The 24,403-nt window shown below is 40.3% G+C and overlaps 1 protein-coding gene across 16 annotated transcripts in view; it reads left to right on the forward strand.

Moving 5' to 3' along the window:
* LOC116060310 (unconventional myosin-IXAa-like) overlaps positions 1 to 24,403 on the forward strand; it is a 156,805-nt gene that overhangs the window by 113,803 nt on the left and 18,599 nt on the right. For all 16 annotated transcript variants that reach the window (XM_036003269.1, XM_036003270.1, XM_036003267.1 and 13 more), the window contains 15 exons: positions 2,198 to 2,319; positions 4,469 to 4,610; positions 7,698 to 7,893; positions 9,437 to 9,556; positions 12,992 to 13,067; positions 13,574 to 13,717; positions 14,556 to 14,595; positions 14,718 to 14,840; positions 15,507 to 15,587; positions 15,717 to 15,827; positions 16,385 to 16,507; positions 16,590 to 16,739; positions 19,564 to 19,865; positions 21,134 to 22,330; positions 23,051 to 23,132. In XM_036003269.1, coding sequence (XP_035859162.1) covers positions 2,198 to 2,319; positions 4,469 to 4,610; positions 7,698 to 7,893; positions 9,437 to 9,556; positions 12,992 to 13,067; positions 13,574 to 13,717; positions 14,556 to 14,595; positions 14,718 to 14,840; positions 15,507 to 15,587; positions 15,717 to 15,827; positions 16,385 to 16,507; positions 16,590 to 16,739; positions 19,564 to 19,865; positions 21,134 to 22,330; positions 23,051 to 23,132 — 3,009 coding nt within the window. The remainder of the gene's footprint in view (positions 1 to 2,197; positions 2,320 to 4,468; positions 4,611 to 7,697; positions 7,894 to 9,436; positions 9,557 to 12,991; positions 13,068 to 13,573; positions 13,718 to 14,555; positions 14,596 to 14,717; positions 14,841 to 15,506; positions 15,588 to 15,716; positions 15,828 to 16,384; positions 16,508 to 16,589; positions 16,740 to 19,563; positions 19,866 to 21,133; positions 22,331 to 23,050; positions 23,133 to 24,403) is intronic.

Raw genomic sequence — 24,403 nt, forward strand, 5'->3', positions numbered from 1 at the left:
CAAAAGTCATAGCGCCCCCTAGTGGCAACAGGAAATTGGCCTAAAAGTCAAGGTGCTATACTGTAACGATGAAAAGTTATTAAAAGTTTGAGTTTTCATCCAACGGTGTGGGCGTGGCGGCCATTTTGAGCATTTATCGATGAATGAAGAAGTTGTTGTAACTTGAGTGTATGTTGTCCAATTTGGCCGAAATTTCTCACGATTGACAAGGGTCTAGGCCAGGGGTGGCGAACCTGTGGCTCTTGAGCCGTATGCGGCTCTTTGCCTGCTCCTGTGAGGCTCTTACTGTGTGGCTGGGGGCTGTGTCATTGGTTGGTTGTTGTTTTTAACTTTTCTGAAACATACAGTATTTCAGATAAAAAAAAAACATTTGAATGCATCTGCCAATACATTTGCCAATTATTTTAAAATGGAAAATAATGCAGCAGAGTTCTGAGGACAGATTCTGCAACCTGAGGAAAAACAACGGCCACAGATCACCTTCCTCGTTAACCCTTTCACTGCTGAATCCGATTGTTTGAAAGACCCTCTAGTGACAAATGAGTGAGAGAGTTGCTTCGAGTGGCCACAACCGAGTTCTAGCAAGACCTGAAAAGGATTGTGGATAACAAAGACTGTCAGGTTTCCCACTGAGTCAGTCTAAGTGAGAAAAAAAACTATGAAAACTGCTATGTATTATGACTGTCATCAGATCTGGAAGACACTGTTGCTGTTGTAGTGTGGACGTGCATGTGTTGTGTGGCTTTTTGCTATGGTGCGTTTTTTTTTTTTTTTTGTGGCTCTTTATACCTAACTGGTTGGCCACCCCTGGTCTAGGCCTAGACTTTTCTGTCTGCTATTCTGCCGTTCTCTTTTCTTTGTACTGTAAATCTCATTGTAACTTCTGATTTGAAAACTGTTATGTAAAGTTTGCTTGCTTTTGTCTACCACCAGCATCAGGTCACAAATTACCCTCAAAGACAGCTTTGTCCATGATAACAATTGAGAATTGGTAATCTGAACTTCTGAGTAGGTTTTCATAAAGTTGGCGGGCATATTCATGGCACCCATAGGATGAGACTTTGTTTTTTGTTACCCCCTTCAACCTTTGCTCCACCAAATTTCACACAATTCCCATTTATACTGAAGAAACATCAGTGTAAAGCGTCAACGTTGCACATGCTTTTGTTTGTAATGATCCAACTGCTTTATACAGTATCTAACTACTGTCAACGCTCTAAGAAGAGCAACATTAGCAGTATGTTGTTCTTTCCATCATTTGGTATTGGGGGATGTAAAGAACACTGCACCTTCTCGAGGCTGCCATTTTAAGTGCTTTGATCATTGTTGTTATTGATTTTCCGGAAACGGACACCCTCCCTTTCTTCTATTTTTGTTCAGCTAGGCTCCCTGCCTCGCCACTGCTGACCCTTAAGTTTTAGTGTTGTGCTTTGGTTTGCTGAGTGTGCATGCTCTTTTCCAGCAGTCCAACAGTAAGACACACTGTGACCTGCAGGAACTGTTTACATACCTTAAAATGTACCTCAGCAGTAGCTTTCCAGAGAGAGGAGAACGTTAACTAAGTACCTCCCCTTCCACTTGTTTCCCCCACTGTTCCTCCCAGCTAGCATTGGGATTGTAACTGGTGTCTCTCATTGGTTTCTCCCATAGGGGTAGTAAAAGGACATGGGTCATATACTTCAGTTGTCATTGGCCCCTGGGGGCGCATAGACGTTACCAACTGACTGTGGTTTTACTGAGAATCTAGTAGCCAGGTGTTTTCATCGTGGGGATTTGGTTTTTTTGTGCTGTAAAAACAGTGGTTGGCCTTTTTGGTTTTAAACCGTGGAGAGTATGCACAAGAATGATACATTCTGGCGCTTGTGAGACACACTTTACTTCTTGTTATAGTAGTCAGCGTGCCTCTGGTGGAGAGCAGGTTTGTCACATGATAGCTAGTCTTGCATTGCCAGACCTTCCTCCACAGCGCTGCGGAGGAGGGTGTGGCGAGTCCACACAGCATTCCGGGATGGGAGAATAACGTCCTCTGGTTTATTGGCGTTTATTTAAACCGTCGGACGGAGCCCCGGTGCCGCTGCTAAATAGCCTCGGGTGGAACATGTGTACGTTCACAGCTTTGACAGAACTTGTAACTAATTTGCTCGTGACATATTTATTACTCACCGAAGTCTTCCTTCCTGTGTGTTTCCCCCTGCAGGAGGAGTACAGGGCAGAGGGCATCACCTGGCACAACATTGAGTACATCGACAACAGCGGCTGCCTCAACCTCATCAGCAAGAAACCCACAGCACTGTTCCACCTGCTGGACGAGGAGTGCAAGTACGCCACCTGCTAAATTAGAGTTCATAGTTTCGGAAGCAGCAGTTAGACGTATAACTTTAAAAGAAGGTTTTGTACTTATGGTTGGAATCCTCTAAATTACACTTTGGGCTGAATCAGACAGATCCTTAATCCATCTCATTTCGTTATCAATGTAGTTACTGTACTCGATAACGGTTAAAACAGTCATCTCATTAAATACGTGGCATTAGCTGTGTGATTTAGCGCCTCTGCATGTTTCCCTGAAGTCTAATAAGCTCGTAAATGTAATGATTTCTTAGGCATGGCAAGTCCATTATAAAACACTTCAAGAAACCCTGAGAACTCTGGCAATAGATCAAATGATTGGTGGTTGTTTTTTTTGACTTTCCATGAAATTTGCTGAAATTTGATATTCACGGTCCCCAGACAATGTTTTTAGTGACCTTTGCTCTAGCTCCACGGGACAACATTTCCACTATTTCAAATGAACTCTAAACAATAAGCATATAAGCAAAGAGTATTTTATTTGAAAAATCAAGCCTGTACTTTTTAAATACACTCGATTATTGGTGGTTGTTTGAGGGTTTGAGTTTTTGAAGGAAACCAATTGGAGAGAAGAGTATTGTTTGAAAAGGTTTAAGTTTATGTCTAATCCTTGTGTAGGTTTCCAATGCCATAGTAGACATATTTATACAGGGTTATGTACTTTGCAAGTACTTTTGTGAACTGTACTTTTATGTCGTGATATAGGTCTTAAATTTCATTCATAAAGGTCTACTATTTGACTTTGTAAAACCTGCAGAAACCCTGTTATAATTTACATCCCGAGCTTGTCTGAATGTTGTGGAAAGCAAAACATATTTCACTGTAGCATACTTTGTTGATATCACCCTGCACAAGCCCCTTTAGCACCCGACTGGTGAATCGAGGAGACAAACTGCTCCCTGTGCAGGACTTTTCCTCATTAGCTTGATTGATACCAACACTTGGAATTCTACCAGAGCTTGACTAAAGCATAACGCAGAAGTTCTTATTCCTCCGCCAGCATCTCTGGATCACGTTTTTCTTTCCCTTCTCTGTTGTGAAACACTCACCTCCTGCAGGTCAGCACTCTGCCGCTGCATCTTTCTCGTCCATAAATCAACCCCCCCCACATCATGTGGTATACACACAGCCATATTTATCTATGTTAGCTGTCATCTATCTTGCCACTTAGCAGCAAAGCTGGTTCATCTGGATTGAATGATCCTTGGAATGGACCAAATGGTGTGTATATATTTGTGTATAGAAATATATATATATATATATATATATATATATGCGTGTGTGTGTGTGTGTGTGTGTGTGTGTGTGTGTGTGTGTGTGTGTGTGTGTGTCTGTGTGCGTGCGTGTGTGACACAGGGGGGACCACTTTTGAGAATTACGGTCAAAGGGGGATCTCTGAAGAAAAAATGAGGGGGAACAGGGTTTCTCCTGGGATTTATGCTGCCACAGGAAGGAGCTTCATGCTAAATGATTACACAGAAAGAAAGAAAGATGCTTAGAGATCTCATCACTCACAGTTAGTGGAGCTTCGGGGCCTCTGGAGAAGTGGATTAGGTTACTGCAGGATAGGGGGCGAGTGTGGGGGTTCATTTCTACAGTAACAGCATCAAGCTTTAAGACCCCTGCGGATATATAGCTCAGCCAGCAGTGCGTTTCAGAGGTGTAGGGAGGAGAGCTTTAGATTATGTGAAACATCCCTTTAGGTATGTTGAGGTTAGTAGTAAACAGGTAAAATGTCAATGAAGCAAAGGTGAAAACACCAAAGAAGAATGTGCAAGTAGATGTGCTGCAACGTTGGTTAAGTTTAAACTTCAACATTAAGTTTGTGACAGTCCCCTGAGGGTGAGGGAAAAGGAGTTGCACAATCATCTGCTGCTACATTTGCGTTGTGGTCAAAAGTAGATGAAAGTAAAAAAGATGGAATAGTTGGTTAGTTGGTTTTCCTGGAGAGAAAGAAAAGACTGCTGCAAAATAAGTGCCAAAGAGTTTCCCAAACAAAAGGTGTTGTTGGGCATGAAGTCTAAAGTCATTGATTCATTTTAGAGTTTTTTTATTTCTATTTTTTAAGTCCCCATGATTTGAGTTTTAAACCTGCGCCTTATTAAAGTCATGTTTCCTCTAGTTTCCCCCAGGCTTCCAATCAGACCTTGCTGGACAAGTTCAAGCGTCAGCATGAAGGAAACAGCTACATCGAGTTCCCCGCTGTCATGGAGCCCGCCTTCATCATCACACACTACGCTGGTAAAGTCAAGTACGGAGTCAAGGTGAGATGCTCGGGTGTGTCAGTACTGTAAGTCGGCTTTTCTACATGTGAGAATGCACATAAATTAAGTGTGTTTGTATTGTTTCAAACACACCAGACAACTGTAATATAATGTGGTTAGTGTGTGTAAAGCATCCTCCAGTACATGAAGTTAGTAACACAAATGAATATCTGTGAAGCGTTTACTTTTTCAATTCATTTTTTTGACACGAGAACAATGCTATTACATTCTAATAACCGAATCAAGGCACCCAAAAATGTGAGTCAATTATCTTTCAAGAACATAACACACTTTTACAAAACTGAAGCTTAAAACCAGTTTAAAAAAAGATAAAAAAGAGACCTGGATCTATCAGGGATCTGTGGGTAAAAGGAGATACATGTTGACATCTCTTTCCAGCAGTCGCTCATGTTTAGAAACATAGCTGAACAAAATTAAGCAAAGGCAAACCGCAGTCGGGATTAATGCTTATTCAGATGCTTTTTCGTTTGTTATTACCTGGTTTGAAGAGCCAAGACATCATGCAGATGCCAAAAATACAGTGGCTGGAATCAGATTAGGAAACTTGTTTGGGGGTTTTACAACTGAGCTCCGGATGTCCAAATTTTATTGTTCTGATTTGATCTTCCTTTGGGTGACTTAATAAAGAACAATTTCCGTCACAATTAGCGGCAATTTTGCAAAGAAAGAATGTCTTTATTCACAAAATTGTGAATGCTAGCCATCAGTTCCTTGAAAAAATAAAAAAGGGCTCTTTAACAGAAGTGAAGATTGTGTGGTGTGTGTTGTAAATCAGGATTGGATCTTTTCCTAATTCCTAAAATGTAAATTAAATAGAACTTTTCTGTGTGTGTGGTAAAAGTCTAAAAATCAAATCTCTGAACAGATAAAGGAAGCGTCACTTAAAGCTTTATCAAACTCTGCAGCAGACCTACTTGTTGTTCTGTCAACCTATTTTTTTTCATCTAAATCAAATTCTCTGTTCACTTTCCAGCTGCGTTTTGATAAGAAGCACATGTGCTGGAACGGGGCGAGCATATTGTTGTTTGACTGTATAATATAAATCCATAACTGTTGGTTATTGTGGACGTGGAAAGGTATCCCATATCTGCTGAGAGCCAAGGAGTTGTTTCGTGTGAATTGTGTAGCGAGAACCACAGTCGTGAATGTGTCTGACGTTGGCTCGGTAGTGAACGCACAGCTGACTCGAATCATACAGAGAGAAAAATGCTGAAGGGTTTATAGTTCATAGCTCTGTTATCATAGCACAGCTTCAGTCGAGGTGTTTAATTGCTTACAGACACATGAGGCCGAAGAAGAGACTGTGGTTAACGTTGTATGCTTAAGCGTTTCTGCACCTCATATTTAATGTGAAAAAGTGGAAGGAAAATGATATATGAATGAATGATATATTTCCAGTTTGTTTAACTTTATAGCTGTATATATGATCATTAAATTCAGAAGATGATAATTCAGATATTTGCCTTTTATTTCCCAACTCCATAGCGAGATTAAAGGAATAGTTTGACATTTTTGGGAAATATGCTTATGTACTTTCTTGATGAAAGTTAGATAAGAAGATCCATATCACTTTCATCTCTGTCTGTTAAATTAAATGAAATATGCCATTAAGCATAAAGCCTAAGAAACAGGGGGAAACTGCTAGCCTGGCTCTGTCCAAAATCGACCAACCACCAACTGTCCAATCAGCACCTCTTAAAGGGTTACTACCGTGTTTTTCAACCTATGTTTTTTGTGTCTAAGTGACACAACAACAATCTTTGACATCGGTCCAGTATTAAGCGAGATCGCTGCAGTCGGCAGCGGCGAAACAAGCTACAATGTAAGTTAATAGGGCAATTGTCCAGCTTGTATTTACCTTCACAAATGTGCTGTTTTGCCACTGACAGACTCAGATTAATATTCTAAGTGTCTGGCAACATTATGGGAAGGATCCCTTCAGAGATAGACTTTTTAAAACCTCTTTGAGACCTTACTGTTTAACCAGAAACAGCTCTGAAGTCTCTAGCGCTAAACTCACCAGACTCCATTTAAAAAAACAATACTTTTAGCGTGTATAGAGCCAACATATTTTCACATGTAAATCGGTAAACTATGTGTTTATTTCAATCAAAACTAGAGTTGTGATGGTTGGAAAATTGGAAAGACCAAAACGGCTTTTGATAGTTTTATTTTGTTTCTGTCGACTTTGAATGAAGTGTATTTTTACGATGCTAAAATTACTGTTTATTTACATGGAGTCTGGTGGGTTTAGTGAATGCAATTTCGCGGATGTTTTTATGTTTAAAAAAAGGATCTTACTCTTTAACAGAAAGGTCGACCTCCTGAGAAATCCTTTCCATAATGTTGTCAGACACTTAGAATATTAATCTGAGCCTGTCAGTGGCAAAACAAGAACTTTTGTGAAGGTAAATACCAGCTGGACAATTGCCCTATTAACTTACATGTAGCTTGTTTGGCCGCTGCCGACTGCAGCGATCTCGCTGAATACTGGACCAATGTCAAAGATTGTTGTTCCCATCAGTCACTTAGACACAAAAACATAGGAAAATATGGTCCAGGTTGAAAAAATAAACAGTAGTTACCCTTTAAGTTCACTGATCAATTCATGATTTTTCGATTTAGAGGTGCTGGAAGGTCCTGTTGTTACCAGTGGACAGAGCCAGGCCAGCTGTTTCCAGTCTTTATGCTAAGCTAAGCTAAGATAACTGCTTAGCTTCATATTTACCAGATATGAGAGTGGTATAGATCTTCTCATCTAACTCTATCCTTTACTTGTGGAGTAACAGCAGTGTAACATTTTCGAATAAATAGTTAGTGCTCCCAACTGGCTTTTAACAAGTGCCCAGAACAAGGCAACATTTTCTGCTTGTGTTTATGATTTTCCTATTTTGATGTTGTGATGGACACAAGAACTGCTAAATTTGCCATTTCGATGAGAAAATATCAATAGGTGAAAAAAGGCACATACTGTTTATGGTTATCTGTGTCTAATAATGATACAAACTCAGTCCTCAGTGGAGTAACTAACGCTTGTCTGGATGCATGGGTCTTTCCTTCGTCCAGGACTTCAGGGAGAAGAACACTGACCACATGCGTCCCGACATCGTAGCCTTGCTCAAGAGCAGCAAGAACGCCTTCATCTGCAGCCTGATGGGAATCGACCCCATGGCGACCTTCCGCTGGGCCGTGCTGCGAGCCTACTTCAGAGCCCTGGTGGCTTTTAGGGAGGCCGGCCGCAGACACACCCACAAAAAAACTGGTGAGGAAAGGTCTTCAAGTCCAGTCTAATATACTATTGAACGTGGCAGCAGCTTAAAGGTTAAAATCCCTGAAAACATATATTCTGAATCAGCTTCTTACTATGAGTATTATAGTTATTTTACGTGTTTTTTCTTTATTTTCTGGTTTCAGTTAGAAATAGCTGATGTCATGTACCTCTGTGCACCAATCAGGATTCAGCATTAGAATTGGAATGTGATGACAGTTGGTGGGTTGCTTAGTTACTGCCAATCAAATCTATATTTTCCACACAGTCCTGATGAAGCAGGTTAGCTTTGACTGTTGACACTTAAATAATACATAAATATTTGTTTTTGTTTTTAATGATTGATGCCTATTTTATGAATAGTTTATAATAAAGAGAAATAATCATGCTTTGAAGCAAAGTCTTCATGCTACACAAAAAGACAAAATACAATCAAAAAATATTTTTTTCCCATCTCTAAACACTAAACACCAAACTAACCTTCTGTTTAGTCCAAAATTAGATGACATCACTTGCAGATGTCCATGTTATATTGTAACATTATATTTTATTTATTTTATTATATTTAGTGCTTAAACAATTAGTCTATTCATTGATAAGTAGACCCGCATCAACAGTTTTAATATTTAATGCATTGTTTATGTAATTCACAAAGCAAAAAAAGCTGTTCTCTGTACCTTCTCAAATGTGATGATTGTTTTCTTTTCTCTGTTTTATATATCATTGTAAGTGAAATATATTTGAGTTTTGGATCGTTAATCAGACAAAACAAACAATTTTGGGCATATTTGACTAGTGTTTGACATTTTGTAGACTAAACAGTCTGGTAAACTGATAATATGCATGAGTTGCAGCCCTGATTATGTTATCTTACATGATTGAACCTCATTTTGAACCCAAAATACATAACTCTTGCATTTAGTCATAAACAGTAATAACTGTTTTTTTAATATCCCAAGTACTTGACTGTTTGTACATGAAAGTGAAATAGATGATCTTAACTTTTTCACTCTACACTTACAACCACACACGTAAACTGTGTTGTTAATTACCGTAAAGAAAGCTGTGCTCATCCTGTGATGTCCAAACTCTCGTTCTAACTGCGCCAGCAAACTACGGAGTGTGTTTGAGGAGGTGAGGAGTTTTGGAGTTGTGCTTCTGCTGTTGAAGATGAAGGAGGAGGAAGAAGAGAGGTTTTGATCTTCTTCTGCAATGTTTATTTTCACAAATTGGGAGGAGTGTTACAGAGCAGAGTGTTGCAAAAATGTCACCACAGACTTATCTCAGAGGGATTTGTCTCTTTGTTCCTTCTCTCTGTAATTCTTATCTTCCTTGTCATCCTTTTGTTTTGTTTCTGCTGCTTTTCTCCTGTTTGTTAATTCACCTTCTCGCCCTACTTTTCCTTTCACCTCCTTTTTTTATTTAGCATTTTTATTTTCATGTTTTGTTTCTTTTTTATTATAAAACTACTCTAAAATGGAGATGCTTCATTAAGTCTCTTCTTCTCATCCTTTTGCCCTCCTTTTCTCTGTTTTAGGGAATGATGCAGCAGTTTCCTGTTCTGTTGTCAAAACCGTCGACAGCTTCAGTTTCCTTCACCACCCGGTTCACCAGAGGAGCCTCGAGATCCTTCAACGATGCAAAGACGAGAAATACAGTAAGTAACTCCAAGTACCTCAAGACTCTGCGCCATATTGTATCGGATGGTAAAGGTCTCCTGTTTCCTGCCACAGGAGGATATTGTTCTCAGTGAACAGGGTCCATCTCAGATTATGTTTCTGCTGATAGAAAGTGGACAGCCACAGGTCAGTCCCAGCTATTCACAGTGAATAAAAAACAAATCGTGAAAACACAGAATCTTTTTGCTTCAAGCTGATTTCCACACATTTTTTCCGTATTTTTATCAAATTTCACTTTCTTTTTTTTTTTAAGGTAATTTTTGGGGATTTTTAGGTCTTTATTTGACAGGACAGCTGAATACATGAAAGGGGAGCGAGAGGGGGAATGACATGCAGCAAAGGGCCGAGGTCGGAGTCGAACCCGTGCCCGCTGCGTCGAGGAGTACGCTCTATATATGGGCGCCAGCTCTACCTATCTATCCATAGGTAGCTATCCAGGCACCCCAATTTCACCTTTTGATAATCAAACATGGAAAGATTCCCTTTAAAATAATAATGGGCCATCTGCACACAAAACAGACGTGAAAGGGATGAAGGCAAATATTAAAGTGCTCATATTATGCTCATTTTCAGGTTCATAATTGTATTTAGAGGTTATATCAGAATAGGTTTACATGGTTTAATTAAAAAAAAAAAAAAAAACACCATATTTTTGTTGTACTGCACATTGCTGCAGCTCCTCTTTTCACCCTGTGTGTTGAGCTCTCTGTTTTAGCTACAGAGTGAGACATCTCACTTCTGTTCCATCTTTGATGGGAGTTGGACTACTAGCCAGTCAGAACAGAGTATTAGGGCGTGCCACACTAGCAGCTAAGCTTCACTTTGTAAACCTATAACATGCACAAAAAAGATATATAACACAATAAAGGAAAGGGAAAAACCCCAAAAGCATAATATGAGCACTTTAAGGTAACCGCTGTATGACCGTGACGTTAGTCAGCGGAGTTGTTTTCCAAAGTTGGAAAACAGTGTAACTGAAATACACTTGAAATATAATTAGCTTCCATCCAATAAACTAAATCCTATTTTATAATCTCTCCCCTTCAAATTGATTGGTGAGGGTTTTTTTCTCAGTGAATGTTTGTTTAACTACATGTATGACATTTTATTTCAAGTTCTGTTGATATGTTTGTTGGGTCAACAGTGATAGTTGTAGTGACAATGTCTTTGGAAAAGTAATACATTGTGTTTACTGGTGAAGATTAGCACCCTCTTTAAGTTATTAAGGTTAGGAGCTTTTTAGAAAATAGTTTCTTTTCTTTAGGATCAACTTCTGTGTTTTTTGTGTGTGTTTTCTTTTTATTTTATTTATCATTTTCACAAATAATACAAAGTTGTCCAAAGGACCATTGCAGCAACAGGGAAAGTAATGCTTGTAAAATTAAACCAGATAAATGAGGGTAAATACAGCAAATTAAATAATGGAAATAAACAGACAAACATGTTTAAAAAAAAAAAAGGAAGAAAAAAGAAAAAAAGAGAAGAAGAATCAACCATACAGAAGATCAGTCCAGGCTTTGTCGAGCTTGTACAGTGTTAAAGGAGGGTCTACACCCTTGTTCTATGGGAGGGATAATCAGTTTTAGTGATAGAAATGGTTGCCATAGGAGATAAAAACGTATCTATGGTTTAAACTGGACTTAAACATTACATTTTTAGCTACATTAATTAAACTTTGGAGTGATATTCAACCCTCAACTCATTTAGGTAGTATTAGAAAGGTGCTCCCTGTTAATGGGGTTTATAATGGGATGGATTCCTGTCGATAAAGGTCTGTTGAATCGAGGTGAGCTGAAGCGAGAAGTCCTATTTTTTTAAATTCCAATCAGAAGCTGTTCTCTTCAAGAAATGAATTCCAGGCTGTATTGAAAAAGGCGTTGGTGGTCAAATTGAGAATAAGGGGTCGCTGATGATTTTCAGCCTCAGTAAGCTGGTTTTATTACAGCTGTTAATAACATATTGGAAATCAGACGTCTGGATCATTTGGAGCTCTGGTCCGATTGACTCACCTAACAGCAGAGACTTATTCCCACGCATGAGTGATCAGACAAATGAATCTGGCTCATGGGAACCGGCAGGGTTTAATGACGCCCTCAGATTTTCTGGTTGTCCTTTGTCACACATTTCAGATGTGTAGGAATTTGTTCGTACATGTGTGTCATCGTGTGCCCAAACCTCCCACTGTCACGTGTCCTCGTGTTGTAAAACAGCACATTGTTTTCATGCACACATTACTCCGGTGGAATTTAACTAACATTTCCAAGGAAATTCCCCAGAGTTTCCATCACTAAAGGGAAACTCCACAGATTTTCATCAACACCAGCACACTAGTCATGATTTATACTCCTTAGCCTGTAAAAAACAATTGTATGATGTCTTTTGCGGCTCTGGAGAAATATTTAAAAAAAAAAATAACCCCGTTGATATCGTCAGGGGTTATCTCGCCTTGGGTTTGGAGACTATAAACGGAAATCCTGTGTCACAAAGGGATGGCGTGGAGTTTGAAAGATTTGGGAGTTTACCAGGCATCTTGCTTCTAATGAAAAGACACTCTCAAGTTGCATTATGGGAAATGTAGGATACAGCATTTTTGAAATACTCTTCTCCACCTCTGCCGCATCTGTTTCAACCATTCTTTTTTTAAATCTGGATAGTCAGATGTTGTTATCTTTGTACAGAGTGAGGCGGTTTCTCCTTGTTTCCAGTCTTTTATGCTAAGCTAAGCTATCTGGCTGCTGGTCGTCACTTCATAGTTATGGTACAATCATAAGGATGATAACTCTCTGCATGATAGCGGACAAGCGCATTTCCCAAAATGTGGAACTATTTCTTTAATTCCATTTAGTATCTTGACAGCTTCAGGAATCACCTTTACTAAAGTATACAGAATACAAAGTTGACCTCAGTTCTTTAAAATACATTATGGCATAGTAAAAGCAGTGAGTTTAAACTTTTACAAGAGAAAACCACAAATGTAAACTGGAAACCCCCGGCTCATTAGCTGCTTGTTTTCATATATAACGTCTCCATCGGCATTAATGTCCCACTGCCAAAACCACTGAAACACTCACACACACACACACACACACACACACACACACACACACACACACACTCTCACACACACACAAAAAGCCCTTTGGGGCTGACTGGGGAAAAGTAAAGCCAGTCTAAGACAAGAGCAACATGTAGCTTTAGTGGTAGATAAAGGTAGATATCCAGATAAGAGAGGGATAGAGGGAGGCTGTTGGGATGATATGGGTTAAAGCTCTGTACAAAATGTGGTGGTTGTTGGTAAAGGTGAAGTGATGGGAGAGGTGGATCTTCATGCTGTGTGTCGGGGATGAATTACTAGATAAATCCAGTGAGCTTTAAATCATATATGTCTCTTATTCTCCTCTCCTGCCGTCCAGGTATCACCAGGAAGAATCCCCGCACACCTCTGTCAGATCTTCAAGGCACCAACGCCCTGAATGAGAAGGCCAGCTGGTGAGTACCACCCAAATTAAGTATCGGAGTCAAGTCAATTTTATTCATACAGCCCAATATCACAAATTTGCCTCAAGGGGCTTTACAATCTGCGCAGCGTACAACACCCTCTATCCTTGAAACTTTGGATAGGGAAAAATCTCATTTGTTTTGTTTCTCTGTGTGTGGTGTGGTCCTTGGAAAATCTTCATTAAAAAAAATCAAAATGCGGGGCAGCCAGTAAGAGCGTGCACCCCATGTAGGCTGAGTCCTTTGCAGCGGCGCGGGTTCGAATCCGACCTGCTGCCCTTTGCTGCGTGTCGTCCCCCATCTCTCTCCCCCTTTCCTGTCTATCCACTGTCACTGTCCAATAAAGGGAAAAGCCCCAAAAAAATAATCTTAAAAAAAATGAAATGTTACACTGCAATAAACAGTATTTCTGATATTAACATTGTCTCAAATTAGTCCTGCGGAACCTAACTGAATATCACTCCATCTCTCTCCTTCCCTCCCCCTGCCTCATGTAGGGATGGGTATGGTGTCGGCTGTAACGGTCGCAGCTCCAGGTCTGGTCGCGTGTCCTCGACAGGAAGTCCCGCCCTGGAAGAAGACGGGATCTTCCTCAACTCGACCAGCAGCAAGCTCCTGGAGAGAGCTCAGGGCATCCTACTGTGAGTGACACACACACACACACACACACACACACACACACACACACACACACACTCACACTCACACTCACTCCAGTATTTTGCTATTAATTTGATTTAAAAACCGAATCTGTTGGTCTGAACTGATGAATTCAAAATCATAATATGAAAATGTGTGTATCACTCAGGGTCTAATATTAGTCCTGATATAGGAATTAGTTTTTTCCCTTTTTTAGGAGTTTCCCCCCAGCATATGTACCCTGTCACACCCTTTCAGCAACGTGTACTTACCTCTATTAGCTGGTAGAAGTGGAAACGAGCATGAGAAATAGCCGATCCAGGATTCCAGCTTTCCATTTGCTTTTTGGGTTGTGTAGTATAGCCACTGTATTCAGAGGAAGAAAGCCGGCCCGAAGCGAACTAAGCGGCTGCTTAGGGCCCTCAAGAGCACTTGAAATGTCTCACAATTGAGCTTATAACAGAGCCGGTCTATTTAAAGATAGTGTTGCTGCTAATTGGTCTCACATTAGTCTTTAAATGCTTATTTGTACATTATGAGTGCTTAAACTAATATTTACAATACAGAAGTTGGTTTAGTGCCAAGTGCAGTGGCGACACATTACAATGTGGAGAGTCCCCAAACCAAATCCTGCTTAGGGCCCCCAAAAGTCTTGGGCCGGCCCTGGAAGAAACATATGTGGACTAAAATGGGGGGTATCTCTAGTTCCCCCCTATCCATTTAAAAAAATTGTCTGCAAAAATTAGCCCAACTTGATGAATGTAACTTTTAAATGGTAATTTCATACCCTGAATTTTTATTTTAATATCTTTTCATAAAAACTATATTTCTCACCTGTAGGAGGAACAAAAACGTCAAAAGCAAGCCGAGCCTTCCCAAGGTAAGACACAAACACGTCACAACATGACAACATCTTCAGAAACGGTTATTAAAGACCGATTGATAAAACAGTTATCAGCTCACAGACACAGCTTCTTATATTATCTGGTTTTGTGAATGCAGCACTTGTTGGACGTGAAGTCTCTGCGTTACCTGAGCAGCGTGACGCTCCACGACCGCATCACCAAGTCTCTGCTCCACCTGCACAAGAAGAAGAAACCGCCCAGCATCAGCGCACAGTTCCAGGTCAGTGCTGCCGTCCCCCCCTGCTGGAAGATCAGTGGATTACAACAACATTAGGGACTCAGCCACAGCAACAGCAGATAATGAATATAAACTGGCATTAAAGTGTACAAGAATATCATATTGAAACACTACTTAATGCATTTAATACATATTATCGCCTGAATAAAAGCAGTAATTATGATGTGATTAACATTACTTTATACAAATTCTTGTCAACTATTCTGAAATGGCGATAAAGATTTCAATATTGAATCATAAATGTCTTATTTTGTAACATAAAAGTGGCATTTTTCCAGTGTTAGAAGTAGTAATCAGATCTTTATCTTAAGTAAAAGTAACAATACCACAGTGATGAAATACTCCATCCAAGATTTTACTGAAGTTAAAGTACAAAAATATTGGTATCAAAATATACTTCAAGTATCAAAAGTAAAAGTATTCATTATGCAGAATGGCCCCATTTCAGAATCATGTTTATTATATGTATTATACTAATTGATAGATTGATGTACATAAAATGGAAATTCTCAAGTAAAGTACAAGTACGTCAACATTGTACTTAAGTACAGTGTTTTAGTAATGGTTCTATGTTACTTTCCACCACTGCCTTTGTCTTTACGTTAAATGAGGATGTGACATTACCGGTTTGTGTTTGTGTGTGTGCAGGCATCCCTCAATAAGCTGATGGAGACTCTTGATCAATCGGAGCCGTACTTTGTCAAATGTATTCGCTCCAACGCTGAGAAGGTAATTCCTGCTGCACTTAAGAGAAGATGTATTTAACAACTGACTGCTGACTCCCGTTTCATTATATTCACCCTGTGTCTCTCTTTCTCTCTCTCTCTCTGTCTCTCTCTCTCTCTCTGTCTCCGTCAGCTGCCGTTGCGTTTTAACGACAGCCTGGTGCTCAGACAGCTCAGATACACAGGTATGCTGGAAACCGTCCGGATCCGACAATCAGGATACAGCATCAAGTATACCTTCCAGGTAATCCTCTCCTGCTGCAGCTGATCTATTAGCCAATGCCATATTAGGCTTACATATTGAGCTGCAACGATTAGCTGACAAATTCATTAGTAGACTGATAGAAAAATAATCTTCAACTATTTTGATAATTGGTTATTTGTTGAGGTATTTTTTTCATGCAGAAATGGCAGAAACAGCCGTTTTCAGCCTCTTAAATACAGAGATTCCCATCTCTTTTTTGTTTATATCATATTATACTGATTATCATTTGGGTTTTGGACAAAACGAGACATTTAAAGACAAGACCTTGGACTTTGAGAAACTAGGATGGATATTTTTTATAGACTAAACAATCCATTAGATTAATAGAGAAAAATATCGGCAGATTAATCGATTATGAAAATAACCGTTAGTTTCAGCTCTAGTTACGTATTGTTTATTTGTAGATTTGGGCAGTTTGTTAGCATAGTAAGCATTTTTATTTCCATGTTTGAAAGGCCATTTTATTGTTGCTTTGTATGTATCTTTTCATGCATATCTAAAACTGCTTTACTGACCACACATACACCATGTTGCAGGACTTTGTGCATCACTTTCATGTGCTTCTGCCTCGAGGCACGAGCCCAACCAAGTCAGGCATCAGGGAGTTTTTCAGACGGATCCACCTCCCACCTGCTGGGTATCAAGTGGGCAACACCACGGTACGGATTGTAGATTTATCTTTGGTGTACCATCTTTTCTGCTGCAGTACCATGCTTATTTAAATGTTCCTGTGTGATGCAGGTGTTCCTGCGGGAGGTGGAGCGTCAGCGTCTTCAGACCCTCCTCCACCAGGAAGTCCTGCGGCGGATCGTCACGCTGCAACGCCGCTTCAGGGCCGTCCTGGAGAGGAAGCACTTTGTTGACATGAGGAGAGCCGCCTTTGTCATACAGGTGAGATGTGGTGGGAATAAGTTGTTTTCAGCCTAAGAGGTTGTAATGTTGAGTAATTCTACCGTGGAAATCCAGAGTTCTCACGATAGCACAATTTGAATTTGCTCAGCGAGTCACTCTGGCAATGAGTAATGATGCTCATTAACTATGCCCTTGGAGCCGAGCTGCACCAATCACATCGGTGTATCTGATATAGGCGGGTCAGAGGCGAGCTAAACAGATGACGACTGCGCTGCGACGTTGAAGTCCGGAATCAGTCAGTAAACACTGGTCGTAGTGTACCAATGTTCGCTAGTACGTAGTCCAGTTGCATGCAGTGATATTTTCAAATGCATGCTTGGTGCCGCCCCTCGAGTTGGGCCATTTTCATTACTCATAGCCAGACCCTTAATCTTTTGGATTTGGGTCTGGATTTCCAGGCTAAAGTAATTCTACATCCCCATTCCTTCAGTCTCGTCCATGCAGTCAAAACAATATAACAAATTATGATCAGCTATAAAATGATTGCTGTAAGTGCATCAGGAATCAATTTAACAGTCCTGCACAGCCAAGTGTCTGCCTCCCAACATTTTAGGAAGAGTTTCCATAGTCCATTAAGCTACTTACCCTTAGACTGTTTCGACGTTAAGTGATTAATAGTGGTGCATTTACTCCACATATACAGGATTCTCTAAATATAGCCTCCCGATTAGAGATGATACCCATTTATGCTATTACAACAGTTTCCACTCATTACTCTAGTTATTTAGTCATATATTACTCTTATTCTGTAATATTAAGTTCATATATGTCTTCTTGAGGGATTGGCTTTCATTCCAAAATGAGATTTCTAGCATTTGAAACATGTCAGAGGATATTGGAACAACATGATAACTAAAATAATGATATGATAATGATATGATGATAACTAATAATAATAAATAAAAAAACATATTAAAGATATAACATATTACATTCTCTTCTTGCTGCAGTGATGTTTGGGTATGGTGACAGGTGCAACAAAACCGTTCTTTTCAGCCTGGAGTGACTCCTTAAAGCTATAGTGTGTAGTTTCTGTCGCCCCCCATGAGGAATTCTAAGTAATGACAACAAAACTGTCGCCGCGTCCACATGATACAAGCCTTCTGTGATCGCGCGCCCCATTCATTAATATCAGAAAGTTGAGCACTAAAGCTTTAAGGGCAGGAGGTGACTGATTGTGTTGGGTGACAAAATGATTAATCACTTCTGACTGAAAACAATTTAATTTAAGAAATATAAAATGTTCCAAACTGGATATTTAAGTATTTAAAACAGAGCTACTTAATCAAGTCAAGCTTGTTAATACAAACAAAAGGGTTTTTATTCACCCTTTGGTTATTTAAATCAGTAATTCTGAGAATGAAAAGACAATATATGTTGTTACACTACAGACCCATACTCTTATATATCTGAGGAGATAAGAAAGAGAGACAGAGGGAGGGAGAGAGTGAAAGAAAGCAAACGGTGAAAGGATTGACGGAAGAAGAAAACACAGCATTCAGGCCACTGTCGGCATGTTTTTCCTGGAGTCCTCAGAGAGGGGCTGTCCAAATCTTTGTCAGCCTGAAAGAAAACAAACCCGCTCGGTCCAGAAACAGTGAAACAGTGAACAGGAGCCAATGAAGCACAGATAACAGCACAGATAACGTTTAGTGAAACATATGCTGTAAACGACGAGCTTCAATCTATTTGAGGTCTCATAATTGTTATTTCAAGACTGAAAATTAGTATCTGAAATGTCACATACAGTGTGCTTTTAATTAGGAAAGTTAGTCAGAAATCAAGAGTTAAACATGTTTTCAGTAGCTTGCTGATAAAGTTTCTGTTTGCACGCGGCAGGAATACAATCTGTCATTTAATACATTTCTGAATCAGAAGAAAACTGAGTTATTCCGGGCTCTAACCGAAATGATGCACGGTGTTTTTAGCCTGTTTGAGTTCGTCAAAAGTTCCAGTGATGTTTTTCAGATCGGTTCTTCATGCTGTAGCATGCCATGAATAACAGAAATATCAAATTCCTCAAACTTCTGTTTCTTTTTTGGGTCTTGCCTAAAAAAGGTTTCAGGGCAACCCAACAGGAAGTGAGGTGTTTTTAGAGGGTCAGAAAGGGGGAATAAAACCATTTCCTCTTAAAAAAAATCAATATTTGCTGCCCAAAGTTTTCAAATATATCAAAACTAAAAGGGAAAATCAGTAAATAGGCATGTTTTTGGTCAAATCTTTCTCATATTATGCTTTTTGGATTTTTCCCTTTCCTTTATTGTGTTATATATCTTTTTTGTGCACGTTATAGGTTTACAAAGTGAAAAAGCCCAAAGTCCACCCCAAAGGGACTTACCATCTCCAACAGAAAACACTGTTCACAAACTGCTCCAAACAGCTCTATTGTAGTCCAGCCTTTACTTCCGTGACGAACGTGCGTCACTTTGTAACAGACGTTATAATGCTCGCCTAGCTGCTAGCATGGCACGCCCTCATACTCTGCTTCTGACTGGCTAGTAGTCCCTACCTAGCTACTGCGCATGTGTGACTCCCAACAAAGATGGAACAGAAGTGAGATGTCTCACTCTGTAGCTAAATCAGAGAGCTCAACACACAGGGTGAAAAGAGGAGCTGCAGCAATGTGTAGTACAACAAAAAATATGATGTTTTTTGAAAATTATACCATGTAAACCTATTCTGGTATAACCTAAATACAATTATGAACCTGAAAATGAGCATAATATGAGCACTTTAAAGAAAAGCAAAACAAGATTTTGATCTACTACCTTTTTACACATTTTCTCTTTCTGTCTTTCTGTAGCGATGGTGGCGATCGTGCCTTCTCAAAGAGTCCACCATGGACTCGGGTGACGAGGAAGAGGCGGCGGTGTGTCTGCAGGCAGCCTGGAGGAGCTACAGGGAGCGCAGGAGGTTCCTGCAGCGGCGGGACTCTGCCATCGTCATACAGAGGAGCTGGAGACATTACTGTCATCGCAGATCTTTGGCAGCTGTAACGGTTCAAACAGCCTGGAGAGGATTCAGGGAGAGGAGCCGCTACTGTCGGGCGTACAGGACTGTGACGCAGCTACAGGCGATGGGCAGGGGACACCTAGCTCGGCTCAGGTGAATGAAAGTTATCTGCAACAACTTCAGTTTAGGGCTGAGCGATTAATCGTTATCAAATCGAAATCGCAATTTGAAAGAATGCAATTAGCTAATGGTGTAGACCGTGATTATTGCATGTGAAATATTTAGTTGAATGTTTGGTGTAACATTTGATTTAAAAAAATGTATTCCTCTTTTCATTATTATATTTACTGTTTTTTCCTAAAGTAAATGCTGGGACAGATTGTTTACAGAAATGTCCAATTTTCAGTGTATTTTTCATTTATTTTGTATTCCTTTATTTAACATGATCGTAGAAGGTGCAATATGTAGATAAATAAAATATCACAAATCGAATTGTAATCGCAACATCTGGCAGGAAAATCGGAGTTAGATTTTTTCTCCAAATCGTTAAGCCCTACTTCAGTTACAATAATGGGTGAAAATCAGATTAGATTTATTATTTATTTAATGCACAGCTGCCTGGTAGACAAGTGCATAGGACGATGGAATTGTGTGAAAGAAAAGGCTGCATTCCTGCCTTCTGTCAGCAGTGTTTATCCAAAACACATTTAAATTATGGACTTCATCAGACATCAGCAATTTAGAAAATTGGATTAGAAAAACAATCAAAAATATAGGTGTAATTTTGATTTAAAAAATATTGTGTCGCAAACATTGTAGTTTGAGGGTGTGGTTTCTTTTACTTACTTTAAGGGGCTGTGGTGCACAATCAGCAGCTCTTGTGTGCACTTTTCCCCATTTTTATTTATTTATTTATTGAAGCATATTCTGAGCTTTGCTTGGTGCAGGACGACGTGGTTTGCTGTTATAAAATTGTGATCAGCATCTTCGTGCAACATGAAACAGGACAACTTTTGTTAGATTTTCAGCCACAGCCATCAACTGTCTTCAGTGAAAAAGCTCTAAAAACTCACTGTATACAACCTGCTCAGCAGCAGACAGACACAGTTAGCCACTAGCTGATGAACATAGTGGAGCATTTAGCAGCTAAAAAGACAGATTTTTCCCTCAGAAGTGGGTAGAAACCAAAAACCGAGCCAAAGGAGTCAATATTGAACTTTCATCAAATGTCCAGACACATGACTCAGAATTAAATGCTATGTCATGCGTTTACAGTTGTTTCCCCCAAGTGGCCAAAAAAATCAGGTTTAAGTGAAAGTCTGTAGAAACTAAAAAAGGTGCTATATGTTTTTTGTCTGCCTGCTTTGAATGGAGACTGGTGTTGATTACACTTTTGTATTATTCACTAACATTGTCTTCAGGTTCAGTGAGGCGAAGAAGCAGCATGAAAGACAAGAGAGTCCACCAGCAGCAGAGATGGATGCAGGAACCATGGAGGACCTCACCTCATCAGGACAGGAAGGTTTTGTCCAGGATCTCTCTGTAGAACTGTGTGAAGACTCTAAGCCTGCTCTGTTAGATGTGGGAGAGATAGAAAAAGAAGAGGACTCAGAGCGAACTAGGAGCACAGACGAGACGAGCCATAAGAACCGGTCAAAACGCGAGAGCAGACGGATGAGAGAGCTGGAGCAGGCTCAGTTCAGCTTAAAGCTTCTCAAGGTCCGAAGCACCAGCCTGCAAGAAGACTCCGTCCCAGACAGCAGCACCTGTCAGCTGGAAGACCCTCACAGACATTCACCCCGGGGATCTCCAGCCAGTCATGGCAGTTTTGAACTGCTCAGTGTGGAAGACATGGAGACTGAAGGCTCTGGAGGTTTTGCTTCCCAGTCGACTGGACCTCAAGAACATCCCCAAATAGCGGATACCCAACTACACGAGGGGCTGAGGGATTCAAACTTTAACGAAAAGCCTGCGATGGAGCCTCCAAACAAGGCGGAGGGTCCGAGGGCAACGTTTTATATTGCTTCCGACCAAAGTCCAGTTCATGAACCAAAATTCGAAAGCCCCCGCAAGTCTTACAGAGAGAGAAGGGAGTCCGCGTCTCGGAGGCCTGTAGTGGTGTTGATCAGTATGCAGAAGGAGAGTCCTGTGGAGGAGGAGGGGCTGCTGGCAGCCCAAACCCTAGAAGGAGCTTCTGAAACTGGAGCAGCATCATCCGGTTCCCAAATGACGCCTGTTGCAGGCTCTGACGTGGTATCAGAGATGGAACAGCCTCATGGGTTTGCTATCCAGACTGAAAGTGATGTATTTGAAGTGGACAAGTCTTCTGAGGTCCGATATTCAACGGCCCATGGATCAAGTCCAGAATCAGGGATTTGTTCCTCGGAGGTGGACATCCAGATCCTCCTGGGGCCAACGTCCAGTGTTCCCGCTGTCCCCCCCAGTCAGCCGGAGAGGAAGGCGATCCGGCCGGCACAGGAGGCTCCCAGCCCGATCCTGGACACCAAACCACCAAAAGCTCAGAAGAAGAGCTCAGGCCAGACTGTGATTGTGAACATGGTGGAGAAATCCCCCAACGCTGTGTTCTCCCCACCCAGGCGCAAGCTGCCCTTCTCCAAGTAAGTGGACCTTTATACTGAAGGAAAAGACTGCAGGTCAGGGAAGCCACACAATTCTACCTTCAGGATTTTTTTGTTTATTAGTATTGTCGTTAACATAGTGTGCCAAATCTGCTTTTATAACATTATAACATTGGAATCCTATCCGTGAATAGGATATATTGTAAAGATTAAAAGCAGCTGAGCTAGGTAATTAGGACTACAGTTGAAAATTAGCCGACTGGCTAAAACTGTTTACAGAAATGTTGATTAATGTGCATTGTCCTAATCAAATAAACTTATAAACTAAACTAAACAGCTAATTATACTGTAGTAGCATTGCTTTGAGGCTGGTGATCATACATTTTCAAAAAAAGTATAATGTCTTAAGATGTGTGAAGTGAAAACATGACTATCTGCCACAACTGGAGAAATTAGATCTTTCTGCAGAAGCAACAGTTGAATGTAAAAAAAATTGTAGATCTGTAATGTAGATTTGGGATTTTGCAAAACTTTTAATGCCTTGTTTTGTGTTTGTTTATTTTGCACAATAAAATCAATACAGTAACAGTAACACAAGAAAATAAAGTAATAAAATAAAGATTGTGCAGGTGAGATTAAGAAAACCACTAGGGGCTTATAGAAGGAATCTCAGCTAAGGAAGAGAAGAAAAAAATATATATAATCAGCAATTACTATTACAAGTCGACAAGTCGACAAATGTCTGGTTTTGTGTTGCAGGTCAGATAAGGATTTGGTGAACCAGGAAAGATCTCTGGCCATGTTCAGAGACGACTCTAAATCTGGATCCAGAAACAGAGAGGTAGGACACCCAGAACAGAACACACTCACGTGCTCCCTTAAGGCCGTTTTATGCTTCTGCGTCGAATCGACGGCGTACCCCCGCAGACCCCTCTGGGTCTATGCCGTACCCTACGCCGTGGCCTGACGTGCACCTCTCGAAAAATGTAACTGCACGTCGCTCGGCCGTGGCTTGGTAGCATTGCATTTCCCCCCGACTCATTTCCTGGTTCTCCTTCTCCATAAACAACATGAAATCAAAGAGAGGGTTAACTTTTCCTGCTACAGATTTCCCACCTTGGTCAGAAAACACAGGGGGGACGCTTTGTTTCTCTCACTATGACTCTAGAGTCGGTACTTGCTCCGAAGCTAATCACCGTCACTCTCTCACTTCTCCCTCGCTCTAACACACTCCCCACACACACACACACACACACATGCCGGCTCGAAGCACACATCAGCGCACAAGTGTAAACATCAGGCCACTTAACGTAGGCTACGGCGAAAGCTCTGCGTGGAGCCTCCGCAGAACCATAAAACGGCCTTTACATATCACACACACACACACACACACACACACACACATGGTTAATGCTAACACAGTGGTTTGTTCATGTGTGCACACTAATCAGGTGCGATTAATCATGAGACATTATAAGTTGAGGGTATATTTCAGATTGTAAAACAACTGGAAAATGTTTTATATTTTTTACCATTTCTAATATTTACCTCTAATGAATTCCACTCAATGCTAAAAACCTCGGAATCAGATTCACTTTGATTTGCCACCAAAGGTCACACATACAAGGATTTTAAATGAACTGGTTTCTCATCCGCTCTGTGTGCTTAAAATATACAGAAAATAAACGTACAGAAGTCAAACCAGCATAGACATACAGCAGATCTACATAACAGATTGATAAATAAGAAGAGAATAAAGAAGCACAGATACACTTTCATAGACACACTTTTACAGATGCTATTGCTGTATAGAAATATGCTGTATAGATATGAACATAAACCTGTAAAAATGTTTAACTAACCCTGTGCAGAGCTTCAAACAACCTTGTCTTCCTGGCCATTTCTTCTCTAAGAAAATCAAGTTTTATCAAATGCAATATATGTAGTTAATCTCTATTGATATCTGTATACACAGATGTATTTGTTTTGTTTAGTTGAGTATCTGTAGCTAGTATTGGTCATTTTTTGCAAAATGTAAGAAGTCGTTACCTAACAAAAGAGAAGTATTAGGGCTCAACTAAGGTTCAGTTAATTCAAGATCTCATATTCACA

Source organism: Sander lucioperca, chromosome 7 (genome assembly GCF_008315115.2).
Source record: "Sander lucioperca isolate FBNREF2018 chromosome 7, SLUC_FBN_1.2, whole genome shotgun sequence".
NCBI classification, from domain to species: Eukaryota; Metazoa; Chordata; class Actinopteri; order Perciformes; family Percidae; genus Sander; species Sander lucioperca.